Source organism: Anabrus simplex, chromosome 3 (genome assembly GCF_040414725.1).
Source record: "Anabrus simplex isolate iqAnaSimp1 chromosome 3, ASM4041472v1, whole genome shotgun sequence".
Taxonomy (NCBI): domain Eukaryota; kingdom Metazoa; phylum Arthropoda; class Insecta; order Orthoptera; family Tettigoniidae; genus Anabrus; species Anabrus simplex.
Window position 1 is genome coordinate 130,592,028 of NC_090267.1, and position 20,248 is coordinate 130,612,275.

At 38.6% G+C, this 20,248-nt stretch overlaps 1 protein-coding gene across 1 annotated transcript in view; it reads left to right on the forward strand.

Annotated features, from left to right (window-relative positions):
- Window positions 1–20,248, forward strand: part of LOC136867100 (RIB43A-like with coiled-coils protein 2) — a 39,882-nt gene that overhangs the window by 12,427 nt on the left and 7,207 nt on the right. Inside the window, exons 4-6 of the mRNA XM_068227022.1 lie at window positions 3,231–3,471; window positions 9,237–9,464; window positions 20,054–20,160. Coding sequence (XP_068083123.1) covers window positions 3,231–3,471; window positions 9,237–9,464; window positions 20,054–20,160 — 576 coding nt within the window. The remainder of the gene's footprint in view (window positions 1–3,230; window positions 3,472–9,236; window positions 9,465–20,053; window positions 20,161–20,248) is intronic.

Below are 20,248 nucleotides of genomic sequence, written 5' to 3' on the forward strand. Positions count from 1 at the left end.
TTGTGCTGATTCTTGCAGTGTCTGCATTGGCACTATCTTTCTAAAACCAGCTTTTCATGATCTTCAGTAACATACATATTTGGTACAAGAAATGTTTCAGTGTTATGAGTTACTCTGAGCAATCAGAATAAGTGCATTATCCGAACCTGGATGTAGGCAACCTAGTCATTGTCTCAGCTAGGGCAACGGACACTGATCAGGCCTTCTGAGCCAGAGTTTACTTATGAGAGGGTGGCCAGTTCCTTTCTATTCCTCCTCTAGCTAGCTGCTTCTGGCTACCCATCCATGTGCTGACCATGCCCAGAGTTAATTGCTAACTTCATAGATCTCACGAGATCTGGTGTGTCAACATGGGTATGCTGTTAGCTTCAGAATTACTAATAACAGTTATTATATCTTCACTCTCAAAGAAATGAAGTCTGATTATTTTGGTAGTTGATACAACACACCACACTGTCACTTTGTGGCCATGAAGTGGTCTCTGATGAAGTTTGCAGGGATTCTCATCTTTACCTCCAGTTTTGCTTATTTACAGTTTCACTTAGTTGAAAATGTGATTCGTCACTATTATGAACAGAGTTTTATCAATCTCAGATATTCAGTTATCAATTGCTGGAATTGGGAACTATGAGTGGTTAGCTATCTGAATTTTCAACTACCTGAGGACAATTAGGAAGTAACTGTGGTGTGGTGGTCTTCTTTCCAGCCTTCACAAAGTAAGGTTGTAGTTTTGTGCAATTTGAGGATAGCTCATGGAAGATCTACACACTTTACCTCCTAAGGAGAAAAGACTCCCCAGTGTGTTTCCATTATGCTGATTTCACCGTGCTCCACTTGCTTACTTGAGTACGTAGATCTCTCTGGCCTAAGACAGAACCACAGTCTGCTGGAAACACTCCATCTCATACAAGGCTATTGCTGATCTTGCTATCTTTTCATGCGAGAGTGGGATCATCAAGTTCTTCTAAATTTCATGTATGTTATTACTAGAGGCATGATTTTTTTTTTTGGCATCAGTTTATAATTTTATGAAAAGAAAACTATTTTTGTGAATTATTTATGTGAAAAGTAAACATAAATAGAAACAGCATTCATAATCATTCATTGTCCCTTTATTGTAGTTCTAATCAAGATTACATATTAAATTACCCCTTCGCCCTATATGGCCATATCATTAAGGGATTTCATAGAATATTAAGAACAATTTCTGTTGAATATCACTATCCAACAACCCCTGGTTAACTAATTTGTTGGCTTAAGATTGCTACCCTGTGTAGCCATCTGTATATGCTGCCAGAAATACAGTACGCATAAGCCCTCTTTTGCATTCAGGTTCAGGAATTAACTTGAGCAATTGGTTGTGGGCCACATATACAGTTTAACAAATTTTTATAAAATGTAATTTTTTGTGGAATATCAAAATTACAAAAGAGGTTTTAGGTAAGCTTTTAAATTAATTTATATGGTGTATAAGCCAGTTTTTCAAAGGTAGGTGCTATTGATATAAAAGGGATGAATGAGCTGCAGTGATGTTCTTGATTACTGGCTGAGGTAGACTTGTAACATTAATAATGATCCACCTTTTTTTTTATCCCTCTGTTTTAAGGATGTAAAAAAGCTGCCTATTATTCCTCAAATACAAATATTGAAAAAATGGGGATTGAAGATAAATGTGGAGAAGAGTAAAACAGTGGTGATGAGTAGAGGCAAGAAAGAAGGAAAAGGAATTGTCAAAGTGGGAGATAAGAAATTGGAAGTAGTAAAACACTTCTGTTACCTGGGAAGCGTACTATCTGAAGATGGATGAATAGATTTGGAAATTAACAGAAGAATACAACTGGGGAGTGCTTTCTATCAACAGGTGAGAGGACTAGTATGGAACAAGGATATACCAATGAAGGCTAAAGAAGTTATGTATAAAGCTTACTAGGTTCCTATAATGACATATGCAGCAGAAACTTGGACAATGACTCAGAGGGATGAGAACAGAGTACAAGCAGCTGAAATTTAATTCCTGAGAAGTATGGTGCAAAAAACAAGGAGAGACAGAGTAAGAAAAGAATTGGGAGTACAAAAATTAAAGGACAAACTGGAGCAAAACAGATTGAAATGGTTTGGATGTGTCAAACGGATGAATGAAGTAAGGACGGATGACAGGGAAGAGAGGACGAGGAAGACCAAGAATGTGGGGGATGGATTTGGTGAAGAGTAGCATTAAAAGACGAAACATAGATTGGAACATTGGAAGAAGAATGTTAGAACGATAGAACAAAGTGGAGAGGAATCATATTTGCTCCCACCCGGTGTCAGCTGGAAAAGGGGAAAATGATGATGATGATGATGATGATGATGATGATGATGATTATGATGATGACTATCTGTTCATAACTTTGAGAGAATAATATTTGTATAGTCTTGCTCGCTTTTGAGTCTCAAAAACACCTTTTATTATAACTGCTATAAACTAAACTCCAAAATGCATGATAGTAAATAACTTCTCTTCAGGTCATAGTTTGGGTGCCTGTGTACTAGACCCTGTCATTCAGTGGTTTGCAATATCTAAGATGACTTTATACAATTAATGCTCTAAATCTTTATAATGGAAATACGCACTAGAACAACAATATATTCTCAACTATGAACTGCAGTGCCATATCCTTTCCTTTATTAAAATAGTAGGACCTGGAATGCCTGTTTATTAAAAAAAAAAAAATATATATATTTTACGATTTGTTTTTATGTTATACTGACACAGAAGATAGGTTTTATGGCGAGGACAGGAGGGGGCTAGGAGTGGGAAGGAGGTGACCGTGGTCTTAATTAAGGTATAACCCCAGCATTTGCCTGGTGTGAAAATGGAAAACCACGGAAAATCATCTTCAGGGCTCCCGATAGCTACATGATCCAAACTGCACAACCACTTGCTTGGTGTATTTATGAAAATGTTTATATCTACATTGATAGGTAAATTCTCACTTTGGTGGCAGCTCTAAATGCAGATTGATTAATTAATTAATTAATTAATTAATTAATTTATTTATTTCAGATAAAAAAGAATAAGGTTTTTCTTTCATTCTAAATTAAAGGGTATGTTATTGTAGTAGTTAAATATGAGGTCATAAAGTGATTGTAAATAAATATAAGCTAAATCATGAGTTTATACCATATGAGGTTTGATTCTAATAATTATGTTCACTCATTCCATATTTAGGTCTTTTGTTGCTTTACAGGTTTGAAGGTGAAGACTTGGCTGGCAAAGAGCGAGCAAAGTATCAAATTGAACAGAACCGTGCATGGCTGGAGCAGCAGATTGCTGAACGACGAGCTGCAGATGAAGAGAGGAAGGCTGCACAGATTGCTTATGATGAGGCTGTACTGGCAATGGACAAGCGAGCTTGTGAACTTGACAGAATGGAGCAAGAGTGCAGACGTAGGCTTAAAGAGGCTCATCAACAGTTCAATAAAGTCCTGGTATGTTTTCTACAATTGAGAGGATATGCAGGCAAATTGTATGCTTTCTGCTTGCATGAAATAAATTGTAAAGCTTTTACTAAGTAGTTCAAACAGCTAATTCTGAAGGAAATATACCTAGGAAACTGTTAACCCAGGAGCATTTGCATTGTCTGGCATCACAATTGATCATGGGTGTAGGTCAGGGCCTCTCAAACACCCAAAATCTCATGCATGCAAACGGAGGCGCAGAGGTCCTGTGCACAGTGCATCGATCCCACTCGGCTTGGACCAGTGTGTTGTCTCAGGGCGACTCGGCTAAGCTTGGATTTGGAGCGCTACGGAGCAAGTGAGGAAGAGGGAGACAGGCGGAGCGAGCGAGTCAGGCATGGAGAAAGAGAGAGACAGCGCTATTGCTCCAAATCGAGGAGTGGAGGTCTGCACTCTGGTCAACCAAGCAAAGTCGTATTTTGCGTCGTGCACCGCACAATGCACTGGTGCATGCACCCTGAGAGGCCCTGGTGTAGATTTTTTCTAAAATGTTATCCGGTTCACTCTAGTTTAATTTTTTTCATATTTTAAATGCATTAGTGGAATTTTCGTATTATTTATAACTTTTACCTTCTTCAATATATCTTTATTATAGTTGAAAGTATACCGGTATACATTTTACAAAAAGCTCAAAAGATTTCCAAGGTTACATATTAAATAAACTCCAATATCTCAGTAGTTTCCATACTGTCACAGCCATAAATGAGGCTGAGACTGTGGTGGAAACTACATTTTTCTCTGGCCTTTGACAAGAGACAAATTTAAGAATACTACATCCATTAATAAATACCAGCAGGCTGACAGTGGCATTTAAGAGTGTTTAAAAATGACAACTGACAACTCTGTGTTATTGGGTTCCAGAAGGTTACAGAACTGCAGGGCAAAATTTTAATACCCTCATCAGAGAGAAATTTTACAGTCCTTCTTTGTAAAACACGTTTCTAGTAGTTCTTTCCCTTCTGGTAACCTACTTTTTAACATTATGCTAGTTCTTATGAGAGACATGACTACATATAGCTCTTCATGACTAAATACTGGCTCATGCAAGGAAATTCCAACTCTATTGTAAGTCTGTTCTTGACTTTTGTTGGTACTTATAGCAATATTAGACCTACTGGGAACTGCTACCAGTGCAGAAAAAAATGTCAGAGTATGGAGAGAGATTCCCTGAAGCATCCATTGGGCCAATGCACAGAGCATTGCTGAAGTGGATGCTGACTGCATAGTGTTGCAGCAGAAGGAAATATAAAAATACATAGTCACACAGATGCCTTCTTTTAAAGACACACAGTGAATATTCAGAATGAGAACTTTAATTTGAGATTATGAACTTTTATAAAAATTCCTGCTCTGTATAAATACTGTATATGGATAACGAGGTGCCTCAAAAATGTTTAAGTTGTAATAAGGAGTTTGACTACTACCTCATTCTCTTGAAACTCTTCCTTGCCTCTGTAGATAATTTATCACCTCTTATGATGTACTTAATCCATAACTGGATCACATAAACCATGTTATGTTTAAGGACCAACTGGGTTCATCCTCTTGTCGGTGGGGGTGGTAGAATAACACCCACAGTATCCCCTGCCTGTCGTAATAGGTGACTCAAAGGGGCCTCAGGGGCTCTTAACTTGGGAGCGTGGTTGGCAACCAAAGGGCCCTTATCTGAGTCCTGGCATTGCTTCTACTACTTGTGTCAGGCTCCTCACTTTCATCTATTCTATTCGACCTCTCTTGGTGAACTCTTGTTCTTTTCCTACAGCAATGGTATTAGGTTACGAGTTCTAGGTAGTCTTTAATTTTCACGCCTTTTGTGGCCCTTCCATTGTATCCCTCTGATTAGTGTTAATAGAGGAAGGTTACCTACTTGTACTTCCTATTAAAACAACCACCACCACCACCACCACCACCACCACCACCACTGGGTTCATCCATTGTCAGAATTAGGCAACTCTACAATTAATGTGAGTTGAAAGTGATAAATTATGGTAATTTTAACTACTTATTTTATCCTTTTTTAAATAAATAGATTTGTCTAAAATTTTTGTTCCAAATTCCTTGAGTTACAAAAGGAAAAGGTGAAATTATTGGAAAATTTATAAACCAAACATTGCTTATTGGTGCGAATTATTTTAATCTTCTAATGAGCAACATATTCACATAAAAAGTCACACTAAAATTATTACTCACTGGGCGAGTTGGCCGTGCGGTTAGGGGTGTGCAGCTTTGAGCTCGCATCCGGGAGATAGTGGGTTCGAACCCCACTGTTGGCAGTCCTGAAGATGGTTTTCTGTGGTTTCCCATTTTCACAACAAGCAAATGCTGGGACTGTCCGTTAGTTAAGGCCACGGCCATTTCCTTCCCATTCCTAGGCCTTTCCTGTCCCATTGTTGCCATAAGACCTATCTGTGTTGGTGCGACGAAAAGCAAATAGAAAAAAAAAATTATTGCTCGTGTTTCAGTTCTTTTATCATTTGCAGATTTCAGCTGTCCCAATTAATATCATTGAAACATATTATACATTTAAGACACAGATGTGCCTCATACTTCACATGCTGGCTCTTTGTTTCCTCCTTGACTGTAACTAGTTACAAATATATATACTCAAAAAAGAAAAAAATAGGAGTTCCAGTTATGAGCTATCATCAGTGTCTTTTAACTGACTTTCCTAGCTAATTTGTGTGCTAAAATGTAAGTAGGATTCAGTGAAATATGATGTTCTTTTGAGTATTCCTCTGCTAATAGGTTGAAAAATTTTTTTTGGGTCTAATCCTAAAAAATATAAGCCGTCCCCGTGATGTAGGGGTAGAATGCCTGCCTGTTACCCGGAGGTCCCGGGTTCGATTCACGGCCAGGTCAGGGATTTTTACCTGGATCTGAGGGCTGGCTCGAGGTCCATTCAACCTACGTGATTAGAATTGAGGAGCTATCTGATGGTGATATAGTGGCCCCGGTCTAGAAAGCCAAGAATAATGTCCGAGAGGATTCGTCATGCTGACCACATGACACCTCGTAATCTGCAGGCCTTCAGGCTGAGCAGCAGTCGCTTGGCAGGCCAAGGCCCTTCAACGGCTGTAGTGCCATGGGGTTGGTTTGTTTGTTTGTTTGTTTGTTTGTTTTGTTCTTAAAAATATAATATTTTTTTCCTATATGCCATGGTTGGTTGAGATCTTTTACACTTAAGGTTGCATGTCTGACTCCCAGCAGTCATATCTATGTGGGTAGATTTACTGGCATGCCAGAGTATTCTTTTCAGGACAAAATTCTGGCAATATTCAGTAGTTAAAGACGTTAAACATATTATTTATAAAAACTAATTAGCAACAGTTTTTCATTTTTTGCTAGGGGCTTTACGTCGCACCGACACAGATAGGTCTTATGGCAACGATGGGATAGGAAAGGCCTAGGAATGGGAAGGTAGCGGCCGTGGCCTTAATTAAGGTACAGCCCCAGCATTTGCCTGGTGTGAAAATGGGAAACGCCTCTACACGCACGGCCAACTCACCCGGTACATTTTTTCATGAACCAGGATTTGTTATTATTGAAAAACCACTTCTTCACTTTTTAATATACCTCATCTCCTATTTCTTTGCATAATTTTTCCCACCATTCTGCAAGTTCAAAAATACCTTTATGAACCACTACATTCCAGCAGCTCACAGACACTGATGCAATGCTTTCTGTATGTCCTTCATCATCTCATTGTGTTGGACTAACTAAAATGTAAAGACGATAGTCAGAGGGTGTCACGTTGGAGCTGTTGGCATGATCTTCCCAATTTCCTCTTTGATGTATTGAGCAGAGTAAGGGTATGCAATGTCATATTGATAAATGGACATAACAGTGAGCCTTCATGGTTTTCCCAAGTTCAAGAAGTTCAGCCAGGGTGCAACCCCTCTGCAGCTCAGAAAATAAGTACTCATAAATTGGCAAATTCTGATGATGCCATTCCATGCTGGCCATTTCGTTTCCTGGAACCAGCTTTTGTCACCTGTCACAATATAATAATCTCCTTCATTTTGACATCTCTGAAGAAGGTCTTGAGCCATAGCTTTCTCTGAACTTGGTCTTCCATCAATAAATGTGAGACCTCTTGGTTAACAAACTTCTCGATAGCCTGAGCTTGCAATATTTTCCTGCACTACACTGTATCCTGCTACAAGTTTTGCTCCTAATATATGCTCAGTGACACATCTCTCTTCGTAATGACATTTTCAACTCGTTCCATGTTGTGTTCTTTGGAGGCAGTTTGCAGGCGATGGCTACAAGGTTGACCTTAGACGCTTGTGTTTCCATCTTGAAATGTTTCACTAATCTCTTAACACGTAGTGTTTATGTGCATATCTCCACATACATGCTAAAATCTGTGGTGAGTTTCAGAAGCAGAAATTTCCTCTTTAACAAGGAATTCATTGACAGCACATTACTGAAATGAAACATTGGTCAGCTATTTGGTAACAGCTACCTGTGTTCACATGATCAAAGCTAATGATATCACAGTACATCAACATGTCGTATAAAGTCTGTAGATTGTGATAGTGCACTTGGTTATATGGATTCTGTTTTTTTTTTGTTTTTTTTAATTACTGCTCATTAATTTCATTATGATCATTGTATGTACAGTATACATTTATATTTACAGTATTCCTTGTTGTTCTTAGTGTAGATTGAATGATTTCACTGAATATTGCTGTGTCAGGAGTTTTCTATCCATGGGCTTGCCAAACCTTTCATTTAATCATATAAACCATCCAGCTCTGAGATTGAATAGTCATTGTAGTGGCCTTTGGTTTAGAGGGGCTGGGGTTGATTCCCAGCTTGGGTGGGGATTTTAATCTTGAATGGTTAATTCCCCTGGCTCAGGGACTGGGTATTTATACTGCTCCCAACATCCCTGAAACTCATACACCACACATGATATTACCCTCCACCACAGTTATATGCAGTTTCCCATACACGACTGATGTTGCCCACCTTTGTCGGAGGGCCTTGCTTATAAGGGCTACACCAGACCAGCAATAACTAGGGATTTTTTATCATAAAAGTAACTGTCCACATACTATTTTGAAAATAATCTAATTAGTCTGCAATTTTTATTTGGTTATTAAGGTATGTATTTTTTATTTGTACTAATGAAGGGCAGTATTTGTAAAGGATTTTTTTCTGTGTAAAGTGTTTGTAACTTCATGTAAATGAAGGGAGCAGGTGTTGGCTATAGACTGGAGGAGTTGATAATCAAATCTCCTATTTCCAAAATTTTGTCACTTCATATGGTGAGAAAAAAGAGTCAAGCTATGAAAAATTATGTGACTATATTAAACTTTGCAAAAATGAAGAACAGTATGCAGAGATTATGGAGATGGTTCTTCTCTAATTCAAGTTCAGTGGACCAAGGAAAGTAATAGACATACTTTCAGTTCTGCAAAAGGACCAGCTTTAGTGAAATTTAATTTGAGGCATTTTACATGTTAACATATATTTGACTATTTGTGTAGTAACAGAGAATTGTTAAGAAGTTACAAAGTGTTATAAATAACAAAGTTGGTGCACAGTGAAAGGAATTAGTCAGCATTTTCAGATTACAGAGTAGGGTAACTCTAGCAATAGCCACTCAAAATTATTATATCATGTAAAGACATATGTACGTTAAGCCATGGGTCCTCATCCAATGAATATTATATTCCTTTTAAAAAGTAATCATGAAACCACAATCCTATATTCTCTTCTTTTTACAGGCTGAAGAGCAAGCTCATGAACGAAGACTGGAGGCTGTCAGAGAACTTGAAGATAATCAAGCAGAAATTTACAACTTTGTAACTGGAGATTTCTTGTGTGAGAATCGGGATGTCGCCTTGAGTAACCTTGGTTCCAAACGAGTTATTGGCTACTTGTACAAGGGCATGACACAAGATGAGCTACAGGAGGTTCGCAAAGTGCAGCTTAAGCAGATTGCAGAACGCAAGGTAAAAGTCTTCTCTACTTCTATACCTACTTTGGAGAGAAATATCAGATTGTCTCCATTCTCCTACTACTCAAAATCAAACTTCTCCCTCATATCACATTCTTGGCATGACAGATCCTCTTTGTAGTGATACTAAGACCTTGAAGTTGGTGTGGATACTTGCATGCTTATTAATCCTAAGGCTATGTAAACTCAGTGTCTCCCAAGTCACATCACACCTTGCAAGTGTAAAGTGGTGCAGAACCCCACGATGCTCACTTCCATTTACTTGTGCCAGGCACCTGTCTTTTACCTTTGCTATCCACCCTTCCTTGCTCAATTCCTGTCCCCTCTTCACCTCTATCATTCCCCCCCCCCCCCCCCCCTTCCAGGGTGGTGGCCGACTGGGGCCTGTGACGGGACCCTCACCCTGGATTTCCTCCCTGTTCCCTTATCACCCTTAGCAACAACAGCAACAAATAAGCAATCTATTTCACCTCCCATTATAATGATTATCATCTTGTGCGTGCGGCCGCGTCAGCATCCCCCCTTCTTATATTAATTTCAAGTACAATGCAACTACTTTATGCATGTTCAACTCATTAATCATCCATCTGTTGTTTTACGAATATTATAGCAACATTCCATCAAATCATTATAATTTATACTTACGTTTAATAAAAAAATTAAAAAACTGTGTACACGTCCAACTACTATGCCAGTCCATTACAGACTGTACTCAAATGTTATATGTTTTACATCAAAATAGTATTGTATTAATAATCTATTGAGTCCGTTGTCCCGATATTTATAATAAAACTATTTCCTTGGTTAATTTAAGCCCCATACCACCTCCCACTACTCTTCAAATCATTCCTTACCCATCCTACATATCCCTCACTCCCACTCAACGTCTTCATCTCCTGGCCAGAGAGAAGGCGTTCTCTTCTAGGTGGCACCACCCCACCCCATCAGGGTGGAGAATGAAAACTTTAGTTGATATATATTTGGTGTTTACCTGAAAAGAAATTCATGAAAACTCATCAATACGTCATCCAGTAAGGTCCCACTTTCGCTACCATTTAATAGAGTTAAATGAAATGTCAAATTTGACACACAGGGAACCTAAATAGTGTCAAATTAAAATGCTTGCACACAGTAACTCAGGCCGCCTCCTCCTCCTTTCTATTCACAGGACACAGCTGTTTCCTTTCACCTCCCTACCCAATTTCATTCACCATCATTCATTTCATCTTCAATAGCTCCTTCACTGTAAGCCTCCGAGGCTCAGGCGGCAGCGCATTGGCTTGTCACCGCTGGGTTCCGTGGTTCAAATCCCGTCACTCCATGTGAGATTTGTGCTGGACAAAGCGGAAGCAGGACAGGTTTTTCTCTGGGTACTCCGGTTTTCCCTGTCATCTTTCATTCCAGCAAGAGACTCTCCACTATCATTTCATTTCATCTGTCAGTCATTAATCATTGCCCCAGAGAAGTATGACATGCTTTGGCAGCCGGCACAATTCCTATCCTCACCGCAAGATGGGGGCTTCATTCATTCCATCCCTGACCCGGTCACTGACTGGAAAACAGGTTGTAGGTTTTGTTAGCTCCTCCACTGAGGTTGGTGTCAGGAAGGGCGTCAGGCTGTAAAAACATGCTACTGTATATAAATTCATTTCATCTCATCCCCGACCCCATATCAAGAAACAGGTCTAATGGGTATATACTGGTATTTGTATACTGTTATGTTATCTGGCATTAACATTAAAGGCCATGTCTGGCTGGGTTACGTCCTATGGGATGGAGTAGAACGTACAGTCAGGGATTCAATGCTGAATGTTGGGCAACAGTAGAAGACCCAGCTCTGAACACAAGCCAATGGCTTTGGGTAGAGGGGCTCTTTTAGATGGGTACTAGTTCCTCAGAGAAGGAAATCCAGCATACAGTGTCTGTCCTCTGGACAGTTGGGTATAAAATGCCTTTGGATATGGTGAGCCCACCAAAATAATAGCCTATATGAAGTGTCAAAGTGGATCTTAACCCTTTAATTGGCAGTGTTGCTCTGAAGCAACACAAATTTTATCGAGTTTTTATGTGGAAATCATAAAGTACTTGCCTTAATGTGGCAGGGTCGCTTTCAAGCAGCACTTCATCATGCGTTTTTCACCAGTTAACTGTTTTGAAGTTACCTACAGTGCTCAACACATGGCGCTCATGTGCACTCTGAAGTTACAGCATGAGCAACTGATTGCCGTGTGTTGTTAAATACTATTCTTTGGAAGGCTGTATTGGAAATTCACTAAACATATTGAACCCTTTGGTCCATATTGAGGGATACGTACCTTTCTTACCTATCAGCAAAGTTCATGAGATCTGTCTCTTGGGTCGTATCGGGTTCTTCGTCACTTGCTGAGGTAAAGGTAGGGTTCAGTAATTCTAATCTATCTACTGGAATGAAAGATCTGTTTAAAAGATTCCTATTTATTCAGGAAAATTCTGAAGCAATCTGATATGGTTTTTTTTTTTTTTTTTTTTTTTTTTTGCTAGGGGCTTTACGTCGCGCCGACACAGATAGGTCTTATGCCGACGATGGGATAGGAAAGGCCTAGGAGTTGGAAGGAAGCGGCCGTGGCCTTAATTAAGGTACAGCCCCAGCATTTGCCTGGTGTGAAAATGGGAAACCACGGAAAACCATTTTCAAGGCTGCCGATAGTGGGATTTGAACCTACTATCTCCCGGATGCAAGCTCACAGCCGCGCGCCTCTACGCGCATGGCCAACTCGCCCGGTAAATCTGATATGTCAACGGTATCATAGAAGTCAATTGGGTCCACTGGACACCACAATCATTTTTACATAAAGGTCAGAACACTGGTGTGAGACTTTAACGTAACTGCCTGATGGGCATTCTTACTAGAAACCATTGTCTCAATTATTAATTATTTAAGAAAGGAAAGTCTGGAAATCCTTAAATTCGGCTTCCACGTGAGACCACATGTACCATCATAGTGATTCGTTATGGTCCAGCCCTCGTAACACGAACTCTGGACTCTGGGTATAATTAGGGCAGTCCAATTGGTGTGTGCCACACAGTGGTTCTACGGCATGGACTCTTAATTGAATCGATGTGACCTGCGTCTATGTCATAGACCGACATCTAAACTTCTAAGTTACTTTAAAGTCATTGTGGATGATGACTGCAAGGAAAATGATGCTACAGTGGCATATGGCCCTAATCTAAGTCACTGAGGTTGATGACCCCCTGACCATCCAAGTTTCTAGGCTGAAGGCTAAACACAATTAAGTTACATCGGTTGATGACCAAAGTTTCCACTTTACTATCCCCAGCACATTCACTGCTCAATCAGTCAAAGTTCAATAATTACAACAATAGCAATGCTCACAAACTTTGTGGCAGAAAAATCCATTTCCTTTGGATATGTCCCCTTAATCGTTACTTTATATTTAAACATTCCCCCAGAAAAACAAACTAAAATTTCCAGAATGCATCTCCAAGTTATTCGCTTGATTAAAGTTATTTCAAAATGCGGTTTCACTGAGATTAATAATTTAATAAATTTAAATGATTTGACGAAATGTTAACGAACAACAAATTTTATCTCCGCGGACTCTGGTTTCTTCACAGATTCCTACGCAGCTGTGATGTAAATTCAATCTTGTGATGTTTATCTGGCTGGAAAAGAATTGTTACATAATTCATGTCCAGTCATATATCTTGTCTCCTGATCTCACACTTTTAAAATCTAATCTAGTCCTAACCGTTATTAACACTTGGATATCCTAATAATCTACGTACAAACCAAACAACTCGCCATATAATTACGATGTCATCTCTCGTCATACCATTTATGAATTTTGCACACCCCTCACAGACAAACCGATCATCACAACCATCGCTCTATATTTTGGACAACCCTGAATTTGGTTTGTTCCTTATACTCAAAGTTCGTGATTTCAAATGTTCATTACTTCCCCAATTAAACAAATTTTACAGTATTTCACAATACTCAGATTTTTACCAGCTATGAATTTCAACTAAATCCAGCATTTTAACGTTCTCCCGGCTGAGAATACAGTACAGTCTCAATTCCACGCCTGTCCCGTTATCACAGCTGAGGCCTCTCGTCCCCAAGTTCGCTTGGCAGTAACATGAAACACCTGGTTTGCTCCAGTTGACTGGCTTCTCGAAATGCTCACCTTTAAACTCTGCCGACATAATTAAACAAATACGATATTCTAACCAACAAAATGCACAGATTATGCTTCAAGATGCCCACACTAATTATACGCGTCGCAAATTAATACCGCTATGGATTCCTATGTATTTCTTTCCATTCCCAACATTATAAAATATACCTCGGGCTATCGTGTCCCGGCTTCAATGACAGGACTCTAACCTGATTCGCACATCTCATCTCAACTCATATAAAACATTCCTTGGGCTTCCGTGTCCTGGCTTCAATGACAGGTCCAACCTGCTTCACAAATCTCATATCAACAAAACTAACTTCTGTTTCCCAGCTCCACAATTATCATCGACAAAGAACTGGAATAAAATCCTTACTAGAAATCTCGACGTCTAATATCGCACAATGCATTAATCATGAATAACTTCGCATAAATGATATCATATTTACTAACTTGATTTTTACAAAAAAAATGACTGAAACATTCTACTAGATCTTTTTATTGTCCATCAGACACAGTTTAAAATGGGCCTAGAAAAACGTTTCTCTCCGTGACCAAATTTATCACCCTAGATTCTCACCCGACAGCGCGCTTCCACTCGATTGAAAATGAGTAACCATGGATTCCTACATTATTAACATCAGATTGCAGACAGAAAAATTAACGTCGAATGAACATCTTAATTTGACATCACAAAATATAGGCAGTACACTCACACGGATAACAATATACATTGGACGTGATATCACTTCGAAACCCTATTCAATAACTTTTTACAACATTATACGGCACTCGCAAGACTTCAAAAATTTATCCAAGTGGAAAATAAAACAAATGACTCTTTTAGTCGTACTCTCACATTTACAAAACTTAGTAGGGGTGACCACTGCGTCATATATCCCCATTCAAATACACTTCAAGAGATCATGAAACAAGATATAATAGGTAGTAAGATGGAAAGTCACATTACCTTATGTAGTCACACCATTGTTCGTCATAGGGCTCACCTGCGACCCTGGCATTTTATTTAGCCATTTTTACATTCATGGCTTTACAGATCATTATGTTTCTTCAGGTTTCCTGGAATAAAGCATTAAAAAAAAGAAAATACCCTTCACTTGTTTGCTGAGCGCACACGATGGACTATCATTATTTCCGCACACGAATTACCTAATCACATTAGAATTTATTCAGTACTTTGACCGTCCTATCTGGTACAATTATTTCACTCAAGAAAACTATCTCCTCATGGAGACAAGACCTAGCCACAATGGCTAAAATCTGCAGTTGAACTCAGTCTACTTTCGTTGGTTTGATTTCGCAGAGCAGCTCAACAATTTTTTGTCCGCTTTGTATCACAAATGCCGGAGAAGGAGACTTCGTCATGGCGTCCCTTCATATTTATAGCAGTTACCCCCTCTCTTCGGATATCTCCCTTTGCCGCCAAGAAAATTTCTATAAATTTTCTGACTTAACTAAACTGTAATTTCAAGAGTTTTGAAAGTGATTACATGCTTGCTACATTTCTGGCGGTAGTGTTCATGGACATTTAAAATGTATACGTGTTCGATTTGTGAGATGATTGACTTCCTTTGATAGGCACTATATTTTTTTGACTTGGCTTGGATCACGCCATGTACACGCGCTTTGAAATAGTTCACAAAAATGACTTGAGATTCTTCCGCCGTCGACACGTGTGGCTGAGGTCTCGTACCCAAGAGCGTGGGACCGAAGGTAATCACCCCCTCGTCACGTGTCAAATCCATGCATCAAGAATCCAACTTTTAATTTAATTGTTAATTTATGCATAATGTTCTTAGGGCACAAAGGTCATGGGTTCAATATTAGTATTATTTTATCAATAAAGGTATATAGGTAAGTTTTCAACTATTTTATGTTGTTATAAACATTACTTTAAGCACATAAATATTGTAGAGGAAGTGTGTTGCCTCTAGGCAACATTGTCAGTCAAGCACATGTGAAGATTATAGGTTATGTTTCATTCAAAAGGGAAGTTTCTGTTTGCTTTCTTCTATATGTAAATGCTGCACAATTCCCCTTGCAGTTACAATATTATTTTTACTTGCAGGGCTAGGTGGATCCAAGATCCTTTTATGGTAGGAGGAGACTGGGAGGTGTTGTGCTGCCTTCTGAAAACTCTTCATTGTCTGATGCTGATGAATCAGATGATTCTGAAACAGAAATTCTTGTTGAATGTTGTGATGATGACCCAGATTACATACCAAACGTACCACCAAATGGTGGTGATACCGAAATCTGATAGTGGTACTAACAGTGATAATGAACTACTAGGTCCGAGTAGGCGTATACAGTTTGCTATATTATTAGGCAATACAAATTGAGTGAGCAGGGGCAGAAAGAAAGACCCTAGAAATGGGTGAAACAAGACATTCCACCAACAGATACCACAGCTTCACCAGTGTTCAGTAAAACCAAAGATGAAATGCCTCTCCAATATTTCCAAAAACATTTTTGACTCTGATCTCATAATTAACATAGTGAACCAGACTAACCTGTATTCTGTACAGCAGAAACTAGTGTCAGTGAATACTAATGTGAGTGAAAAAGAACAGTTCTGTGGTATTCTACTGTATATGGGTATTCATAAAATGCCTTCTTATACCGATTACTGGGCTTAAGGCACCAACCGCCCAAGAGTGTCAAATATATTTAGTTCAAAATGTTTTGAAAAATTGCATAGGTATGTGCATTTTGCTCTAATGACCTTGCTGTGAACTCTGGAGACAGGCTCTTCAAAATCAGACCTGTGCTTGATGCAGTTGTCAGTAATTGCTACAAACAAGAACAGGAATCTGTATTCTCCATTGGTACAAAGGTACCAGGACTGGCAGTCTGCAGCAGTACATTTAGAATAAACCCCACTAATGGGGTTTCAAAATATTTGTGTGTGCTGGTGTATCCAGGATAATTTATGATTTTATTCCATACACTGGAAAGGGAGTGATCACATATCTGTCCGAGGAGGAGAGAGCTATCAGAACTGGTGGTCAAGTAGTCCTCATCCTGTGCAAAACAGTTATTCAACAAGTAAAACCAAGGGTGTACTTTGATAACCTTTTCTGTAGGCCTACCTTCGAACTAATTATCTATCTGAAAGAACTGAACATTGATTCCTTGGGAACAGTGAGGCGATAACCTTCTAATAATTTCTATAGTAGGGGAATCTTAGTTATGAGAGGAATACTATTTCATTACTAATGAGAAGACAAACTATATCTTTTATCACAACTTTACTATACTAGTAAAAATAATAATAATCGTATGGCCTCAGCTACCGTTTGCAGACATTTCGATTTGACGCCATCTGGCTGTCTGCTCGTTAATTTCGACGTTCCGGTTTACTCTGTCTGCCATCTAGCGGACCTAGAGTAAACCGGATCTCTCTTGGGCGTCTATGGCTGAGATTTAATTAATTTTGTCGGGTAAATACCAAATGTATCACCAGAGATCTTTTACATGCCGACATCGTACGACATGGAGTGTCGAATGGACTTTTTTCCGCCCTTCAAAAATCCGACTACCTCTGCCGGGTTTGAACCCGCTATCTTGGGATCCGGAGGCCGACACTCTACCACGGACCCACAGAGGCACATCTTATTCACATGGATATGCCATACAATACCCTTTACAGATCGATTTTGATGCTTTAAATCTCTTGGTAGTCTCTTTCTGCACCTCATTCTACATTCAATTATTTCAATCTTAAAGAGGTATTTCCTCTTGGATCATTTATGCTTTGCACTTACACATATCACATTGCGCATTGTCTATCACAATTACCCATATTTAATTAGTATGGGCATACCCTGCTATAATTCTGTTTATCTGTCAATAATTAATATATTCAAAATATATCAAGCTACAATATCTTAACATCGGATGAACTGAAGTGAATTCTAGTTTTCTATGAATACATTTTCAAATATTTGAAGGTCGTATCACGTCATATCCTTAAATTAATCATTGTTGAATATACAATATAATGCAATGCTTCTTTCATTGGGATTTTTGCAAATACACAACATGACATTATATGCAACACTGTAATTCTGCGAACGAAACATGGAGCGACTTCAGACATCCAATATCTCATGAATGTACTATTTTACACTTCCTTTAATAAGTAGACAAAAGCATATGCACTTTAAATACACTAGATGAAGTGGCAGATGGTTCAATCCATCTGTCGGTGGTAACAACGAGCACCAATTTTCACTGTATCCAGAGAACCGAACCCAGAATATCCTTGGACATGGGGTATGTTAGCCTGGAAGCCCTATACAGTTTAAATGGTTAACGAAGAAGCTGGTGGGATCACTCATTTCATAACACTGGGGTTTAATCAACGGTGTTTCATCAAACGTCTTTTCTTATGTGAAGACTGGGTTAGGAAATTTTCATTGTAATGGTAGGTCCTCTTGCTTACCATCAGTCACAATCAAGTTGGGAAGTTTTCATTATAATGGCAGGCTCACTCTCCATCTGCCTTTTTTATCCTCAGAAAGACTCTCCTAGTGGTTTTCTTAAATGAAATAAAAATATGTCATTACAAAATGATGTCAGTAAGAATGTCGCAATGAAAAGCAATGCTATCATATGAAATACTCAATCAAATTAAAAACCACACATTATCTTACTTTTAATGAACAGTACTACGCTGCCGATCTAACAGTCCAAAGTTCCACCGCAGACAGCTGTGAGCCGCGAACAGTCTTTAATTTCGGAGGTGGGGTTGAGGGGGTGAATGGTGTAGAGTCCCAGGGCAAAATCTATGCCCTTTTACTCATCTGTTAAATAGGAGTACCCAGTGAGTTGGAAAATCTCAGTTCTCTACACTGGCGAGGGGAACTATCTGACTTGGGAGGCAAATTTTTCCTGCAAGCCAGGGGAGAAACCCCCTCTTCGCTGCTAATTTGGAATAAAATGAATGTAGAATTTAAGAAAAGTGAAGAGGAAGAAGCTTTTCTTATGAAACAGCTCTTTTCAGGGTTGAATTTTTTAGTTATTTAGTGAATTGTGGTGCTATGGTTTGGAATAGGTCTAAATTGTAATTCTAGACCAGGTCATAAGTGAGCCTCTGCAATTATTCACTTAAGTGTGCACACTGATCATTCCAAACAGCATTTTTCGAATGGCTGGAATGCTATGATGAAGCAGTGTGTTATGTACCAGCAGTATCAGAAAATATATGAAGTAGAAAAATGGCATGCTAAAGAAGAAAGTTATCTAACTTCCCAGCTATTTCCTGCCAATATTCAGGCAGGCTGTTATACTCGCTATGCAGCAGTAATCGCATCTATTGGAGTTGAGCGCCAGTATAAGAGATATAGAACATCACAACAAACGATGGTCAATGTAATGTTATTGTTGATCAATGTTATGTGCTTTTGATATTGTACGCCTTCACATTTAGTTTTCTTCCGACTCTGAAATACCACTCTTATCATAGTCGGTACGGTAAAACTGAATAAAACATAAGTGATCTGAAACTGTATTCTCTATAACTTTTGTTATGTATTATTTTTCGGTAGGGCTAATAACATAGGGATTTAACAATCAAATTTTAGGTGCCTTCCCCTAAACTACCATTCCATCCAGGATGAACGAAATTGTTTATAGCTTAGACTGTAGTTTCTTATTCTCTGACTCTAAATATATACCGATTTTCATTCAATTCTGTTTACCCATTTTCTCGTAGCTCAACGTTGATATGGACTTAACAATAAAAGTACAAATTCATGAATATCTCTGTTATCGTAGCAGGTACAGTAAAAATGTATAAGACATAAATGATCGGAAATTTAATTCTATATAACTTTAGTTATGTTGTATTTATCGATAAGATCACTAATAACATAAATATTTGAGAATTACATTTTAGGCCTTCCCTTGAACTACCATTTCACTCAGCATGAATAAAATGATTTATAGCATAGATTATAGTGGCTCATTCCCTGACTTTACATACTGATTTTCATTACAATCTCTTGAGCTGTTTTCTCGTGATGCACATACATACACAGACACACACGCACACATACATACATACAGACATACAGACAGACAAAAATTACAGAAAAGTAAAAAGTGCATTTCCTTGTTACTGTGGACATGACTAATACAGAAATACCATTCTTTTTAAATTCTGAGCAATGTACAGACAAAACACTATTTTTATATGCCAGTATATATAGATTTAATGATTGGTCTGTCACACAGAATAGACAAAATTATTTGATTGGAGCATTTGGTAGTGTTTTTCATCATCTCATGAAGTAGTTTTTGGCACTTAGCTCTTCTTCAGATGTAATCTGTACGATCAAAAAATGTTTTGTCTAATATGTTTGCTAATATATTTCAGAGAGCCGAGGAAGATGAAGCCCATATGAATGCCCAATGGGATGAAGTGGCTAATGGAATGGCCCAGCATGCCTTCCTCCTGGAACGAGAACTGTTGGAAAAACAAAGGTAAAAATTGTGACTTAACTTTTAAATAAGATATTGATAAAATCGACTTTGTGTCCCACATGTGGACTAGGGCCTGTTTTACAGCCAG